The sequence below is a fragment of the Python bivittatus genome, unplaced genomic scaffold (assembly GCF_059951505.1).
Source record: "Python bivittatus isolate LINGU-HERP-01145 unplaced genomic scaffold, Pbiv_v1 ctg000080_np1212, whole genome shotgun sequence".
Classification (NCBI taxonomy): Eukaryota; Metazoa; Chordata; class Lepidosauria; order Squamata; family Pythonidae; genus Python; species Python bivittatus.
The window spans coordinates 22,867,322-22,874,102 of NW_028277035.1; the positions used below are offsets into that span (position 1 = coordinate 22,867,322).

Genomic DNA, 6,781 nt, shown 5'->3' on the forward strand with positions numbered 1-6,781 from the left:
ATGGGATGAAGCTTCCTCTCCCAGGTCAGCCATGTTGAGTAAAGAAACCCAAAAGGATGATGCAGTGGAGGTTGTTTTGACTTCCCAAGTTAGCCAAATCTGGACTTTTCCAGATGCTCATCCATCAAAATGGTAACCGGAGCTGATTCTAGCTGGTGTTCCATCAAATCCTGGCCTTTTTAAATATAGTCCATGCAATTCTTCTATTTTTTTAATAAGCAGATAATTCAGCCCAATAACTGATCAATTGTTTCTTGATTCTTTTTTTTACTTTTTGAAAAATAGGTTATACTTTAAAAGGAGCTTTATTCTTTAAAGAATATTAAATACTTCCATAACACAGCACATCATCTTATTATTGCTCACTGGTATCTTGTGATTGTTTTGAACATGTTTCAGGGCTTTCTTATCACTATCCTTTTGGTTTTGGGTTTTTATGTTTTAATTTGCTGAACCCTGGAGAATTCACATAGATTTCTTCTACGTGCAGTTAAAACTTCTTGCTGCTCTGTGCGAGCTTGATAAAATTAGCATACTCTTCTTCTGCTTTAGCTTCAGCTGCAGCTTTGGCCAGCTGTCTCCTCAGTTTCTCTTTTGCCTTCCTCTGTTGTCTATCAATGCAGAAGATCGTAAACATCTTGAACTCCTTGTAGTTCAATTGCTAATGGAGCAAAACATAATAGTGTTTTAGTGAAATATTGACAGCATGCTTATAAAGTAATCCCCGGAAGGAATTTGGCTTTCACCCTTCAAACCGTAGCCCCCTTCACTCTTCCTTCCTCCTTTCTTAGTACTCTTTAAACTAAATCTCAGAACTCCATAGAACTGCCAAAATATAATTAATGAATACCAACCACCCATCTTTTTACAAAGGAAAATACTCCTGCCCCATCCATCCTATAAACAGAAGTAAAATGGACTGGCAGGTGAATCTTACTTCAATATTCACAATTGTTCTACTGTGCTTTCCATTTGTAGGTGTATTGAAGTAACAGTTGACTGTAGCCCTCCAACCAGCTATTAGAAGCTGCATCACCCACACTCAGTGGGTGGATCTTCTCCAGTGCATTCTGGAGTTGGATTCTGGAAAGCCACAGGGTCATGTTACAAAAAGATGAAACATGGGGTAAGCTAACAAACTTTTTCTAGCTTGAAGTTTCATGTAATCTATTTAACAAAGAGGCAGGTAGAATTTCTTGCAAATTTACAGAATGTGCATGTAAGTAACTGGATCTTAAACAGAAAGCAAAGTTCAGAGCTACCACACTTTAAATGAATGAAGCTTGGTTGTGGTGTGGGGGGGGGTCAGGCAATTTCAATATCATTGGATGCTGCCAAGTTGATAAGAGGGGAGGCCAGGGTTACCAAGATCCTCCATAGCATTCACATGAACTTAAATCATGTTATATATGTCTGACAGGTTAGAAAGGATAGCATGTCCTCTTAAATGACTGAGCCCTCCCACTGCACTACATTTGAACTTAGCATGATGAGCCTTAGCATGATGTACTTATGAATAAACCAAGTGTGGAGCCTATCCACAGAAATGCAAGGCAAAAATAGCAAGGTAGGAGGAACATCAAGCCAAGAAGTATCCAAAAATAAATCACGCGTACTGTGCTGGAATACAAAATTCACTTTGGTTTTTTCAACAAGTCCTGGCTACAACACACCCTGGTTAGAAACAGGAGGACTTAACTTTTTGGTGGGGAGCACAGTTGCAGTATTAGATGAGGTTGCTTGTGACTAATAAAAGATACTAAGTATTATGAAGATGACCCAGTTGGGGAGGAGGAATTTGGGCACCTGTCTCTGTGCTCATCATTTTCTTGATTACCTCATCACCAGAGATGTCAAAGTCTTTGAATATCTGACTCAGCTCAGTCTTCCTAATATTGAAAAGGAAGCGTGTGGCCTGGAACTCTGCTGGAGCAACTGTATGGCCCCCATCCATGTCCAGCAACTCAAAAACAGCATGAGAATGACGATACATGAACTGTTTTTCAAGATGGTTCTGGTCAAAGAAAGAAAGGCAAGAACAGCAATAAGACCTACTTGCTCTAGTCTCGTCAAAGGTTACAACTAAATATTGAAAAGAATATTACTGTGGAGTCCTTGGTGCTCTCTGAGCTTGGTTGTTTGATTGCAGACGTTTCATTATCCAGCTAGCTAACATCAGTGCTAGTGAGTGTGGGGTTTGCTTCCTGTTTATATACAGTAGCTTGCCCTGCCAGTGTTGGCGGGGGTGTGGTTTTTCTACTTGGTAGTTCCTTGATTAAGGTCTTGTTTTCTGTTTGTTTGTCTGTCTGCTCGATTGTTTGTCTCCTAGGTAGTTCCTTGATTATTGTTTTCTGCAGTGTTGGTGGGGGTGTGATTTTCTCCTTGGTAGTTCTTTGATTAAGGTCTTGTTTTCTGCTTGATTGTTTGTCTCCTCTGTAGTTCCTTGATTAGAGTATTGTTTTCTAATCAAGTAACTACCGAAGAGACAAAAATCAAACACACAAACAAGCAGAAAACAATACCTTAATGAAGGAACTACCAAGGAGAAAAACACACTCCCACCAATGCTGGCAGGGCAAGCTACTGTATATAAACAGGGAGCAAACCCCACACCCACAAGCACTGATGATGTTGCTTAGTCGGGTAATGAAATGTCTGCAATCAAACAACCAAACTCAGAGAGCACCAAGGACTCCACAGTTCAACTGAGCTACATATATTCTCTTCTGTAAGAATATTACTGATAGATAGCAGGAAAAACAACTTGAAATGCTCCTAAAATTGCAAACCAAATGTATCCAAATGTGAACAAGCGTAAACCTCACAGATGAGAACAGGATATGAAACCCCAGAAACACCAACTCTTCTTCTGTGATGGCTTAGTGATGCTTGGGCTTTCTCTGACAAGATTTAATGAGAGGTGTGATTAGGGATAATTGTACAAGGAGGCCAAATATTGGAGTTGCTAATGTTTTAAGAGTTTAGCCTGCAAAGCATAGGATGTCTTTCAGGCAGGAATGCTCCTCACTACTGTTTCCAGCAGTAAGTTCCCCAACATCCCACAGCCTCTAGATGTGTCCAGGATTTACTTTGGGAAAAATGAGAGTTGATATCCAACACTTCTAGAAGGCATATATTGCAGAACTCTGTAATGTTGGTTTCTGCTCACCCAGCAAAGAGTTGGTATGTCTAAAACAAAACAAAACAAAAAACAAAGCATCCCCTTGTTATGAAAAAAAGTGTCAGGCATTTCTACTTTTCCTGGCATTCTTAAATCTAAACACAGGTAGTCCCTGGGTTAAGAATGCCCGGGTTACAGATGATCCATAGTTAAGAATGGAGCCTACTGTAGCAAAATTCAAGTTAAATGCACAACAATTGGAATTGAAATACACAATGGTTTGAGTACTGTTCCGGGTTACATACAAATTCAATTTAAGGACAGACCTTGGGAACAGAACTTAAACTGGGTACCACCTGTAACACTGTGTACAGGTAGTCCTCATTTACTGACCACTCATTCAGAACTACTTCAGACCACTCAATCAGGCTACTTTTGAACATGGGTTTATTGTTGTTTTAGAAAAGCACTAAACCCCCTGTGGCTGTTACCTTGAGCCATACTATGCAACCCCTCCACGTGCCTGTCATATGATGTACTTGGATTTATGAATAATACATTCTTTTCTGAAGCTAAAGCGTGAGCGGATGCTAGTCACAAGAGAAGAATGTAAGCCTGGCATTTATTTTTAGTCCACAAACCACGATTTGTATAGTTAAGAGCATATCTAAACCAATTATTTACAATTAAATGAGGTTTGTTTCTCAGTGGTAGGTCACCACTGATGGTCTCTTCATCTGAAGCAAAAATGTTTCTTATTCCATTTAGCATTTAAAAATAAATTTGCTACTAATTTAGCTAAATACAATTCAAGCACAGTTCCAATATTGTATAAATTGGAATTTTTGATAATTCTGACTTTGAATGAGATGACATGCTGACACACTAGTCTCAGTTGGCTCTTGCCTTCTGCTAGCAGAAGCCAGATGCCCAAATTGTGAAAGCTCTTGCCATGGTTTGTTCGTACCAGTCCTTGGCATGTCCTGATCTGGCATCCCAAACTAGTCTCTCTTTTAGTAAGCCAGAATTAGAAGATACAGGTTATTCTTGGTTTTTGTTATTGTTATATTGTTGGAGAAAAACCAGCCAAGGATTCAGGCATAAATTATATGAGAAAACAGAAATGGGGCTTCTTTAGTCAATTTATTCTTACAGAAGCAGCAACCAAGGAGGAGCAGCTAAGCACCCTGTACCGACATGTAAACTTTTTCACTAGTAAACTGGAAATGCAACTTGTGAACAGTTGGACTCAGAACTATCCATCCATCTGCAGAATGGAAAACTGGGCAGAATTGATTTTCCTTCACCTGCTCACCACCCCAAATCTTCTCTAGAAATCCTGTTGTATAAGTGAAAATTTAATTATGTGATGATGGATGGAGCTCACTGCAAAATGTATTGTTTCTCCTGTCACCACCAGCAGTTTAGCTAACTTGCCTCGTGTGCCATTATGATGCACACCAACATGTAGAATTCATCAAAGCCGATCTCCCCTTTGCCATCCCAGTCCAGTAAATCAAAGACCAGCATGATCTGAACTGAGGACAGATTAGTCACATAGTGAAGGAAGTGGTAAAACTGCAGATCTGAAAAACAATGTAGTGTTATGCATTATGTGTACAAAAGGTCTAGTTAACAAGACTATTAATAATAGTATACTATGCATTATAAAACCTCCAGATCTGGGCTGCAAAAATCCAGATGGTGTCAACATGATACAGAAAACTCCTACTGCTATCTTACAGTAGTCATCCATATATTTGCAGCCCTGATCTGGTAGCCCTAATATATTCCAACTTGTAGTATGGCAACTAATATTGATTGGATTAATACATAATGACTAAATAAACAACAATAAGGTTCCCACAACAGGCTACGTCAAAACCTAACAAGTCATATTTTGGTTTAGCTAAATGTTTGAACCCAACCATTGATTAACAGCAGACCAAATAATAGTGGACATCAGTACCGCAAAACAATCTCTTTAAGACGTTTTCCACATAGTTGTGAAAATGTTTGTTTAAAATACATTATTAATTTATTTATCATATTTATATAGCCACCCATCTCACACAAGGTGACTCTGGGCAGCGTACAACAATTAAATACATAATTGAATATATGCAGCATTCAAGGGAGTGCTTTGTTCAACGTGACTTTAAGGCAAAGTACCTCTCCAATTCCTCGACAGTCTACTGATTTTACCTCAAAATTTGCCACAATCAGATCAACTTTGAACTCCTAATGCCAGGTAGGGGCTATGTTTGCATGATATACTGAACCTCATCCTACCCAGCTACATTTAGCCTAGTAAGTTGTGCAAATTCAACCTGCATGGTTAGTTTACAGTTTAATCTGTCACTGTAACCCACCCAGATAACTGGGTTGAATAAATCATTGCTCATTTAGCCATGGTTGAGTGTGTCAGGTAAACACAGTTACTGGGACAAATAAGGAAAAGTTACTGTGGGATACTTAAGTAAGATAGCCGTGTAATGCGATCTACTTGGGCTCATGTTTGATAGTTAACCTATGTTAAACTGTTCAACATAGCAGTATCACTGGACTTCAAATCTGAAGATATTCAATGAGATGCATTCCGTTCTTAAAAATATTCAAAAGGAAATAATTCAGTAATGATAATTCCTATATTTCATTTTTATGGGCTTTTCTTTAGCTTCCATATCCCACTTACTATTCAAAGCATTCTTCATATGAACATCAAGTAGATGAAAGTAAGCTGTCAGAGCTCTGGCATTTCTGACAGACAATAAGCAGTATATTTTATCTAAGCACAGAAAATGAAAGAAGCTATTCGGCTTCAGTTTCATCTTGCCATAGAAGAATTATGTTTATATTTGGAACTCTGGAACTGGCCATGGTGATGCCAACACTATAATCCCAGAATTCCACCCTGGAATTAGAACAGCATGATGAAGAGGACCACCTGGACTTACAACAGATGTATACAAATGGTGTGCTGTTCTACAAAATTGGTGTGTGCCCAGTGAAAAAGGATAAGTAAGAAACATTTCTGCCTTGTGTTTAATTATCTATTTGAAGTTATAGTTAGGTTAAGCATCAATCTAAGCCTTTTGGCTCCCCTAGAGGAGCAATAGATTATATAGTGTCTCTCCATAGGCACCAGTGTGCTGGTATCACAGACACTTCATTGTTGCCTGCTATACTCCCTCCTCCATGTAACTTTTAAACAATTGAGAGGGGGGAAGACATCTCCAACGCAAATTGCCAGCCATCTTCCATCATCTTTATATAAACAAATGGCCTCTACGTCCCATTATTATTATGTAGGTCCTGTTGGCCTTCTCAAGACAAAAGCGGTGGGATTTATTTGGAAGTAGGCCTCCTGACCAGAAAAAAAAGCAGCTAAGTTGAGGTCTGAGAGTATGTTGAGGACCTTGAGAGACGAGCAGGGACTCACAAGTTTGCATTCTGGTAAATCGGTGTTTTTCAAACTTGGCAACTTCAAGTTGAATGGACTTTAACTCCCAGAATTTCCCAGCCAGCATGTTCTGGGGAATTCTGGAAGTTGAAATCTACACATCTTAAAGTTTCCAAGTTTGAAAAACACTGATAAATTAATATATTGTTATTGGCCACACTCACTATGGCAGCTATTTGGGGATCCGCCAACATGCT

General features: G+C 39.0%; 1 protein-coding gene across 1 annotated transcript; it reads right to left on the reverse strand.

The window, feature by feature from the left end:
• Window positions 1-490: 490 nt before the first annotated feature.
• EFCAB9 (EF-hand calcium binding domain 9) lies at window positions 491-5,952 on the reverse strand. The gene is made up of 4 exons (XM_025176548.2): window positions 5,817-5,952; window positions 4,559-4,707; window positions 1,838-2,014; window positions 491-661 (listed from the first exon to the last, which is right to left on the reverse strand). The coding sequence occupies exons 1-4, from the start codon at window positions 5,950-5,952 to the stop codon at window positions 491-493; spliced, it is 633 nt and encodes a 210-aa protein (XP_025032316.1).
• Between the last annotated feature and the right edge of the window lie 829 nt (window positions 5,953-6,781).

Excerpts from the sequence above, each read along its gene's own strand:
- EFCAB9 (XM_025176548.2), bottom strand. The coding sequence starts at position 5,952 with ATGAAACTGAAGCCGAATAGCTTCTTTCATTTTCTGTGCTTAGATAAA. Across the intron at positions 2,015-4,558 it reads GCATCATAATGGCACACGAG|AACCATCTTGAAAAACAGTT; the intron begins GCAAGTTAGCTA and ends TTCTTTGACCAG. Across the intron at positions 662-1,837 it reads TTGACATCTCTGGTGATGAG|CAATTGAACTACAAGGAGTT; the intron begins GTAATCAAGAAA and ends TTGCTCCATTAG.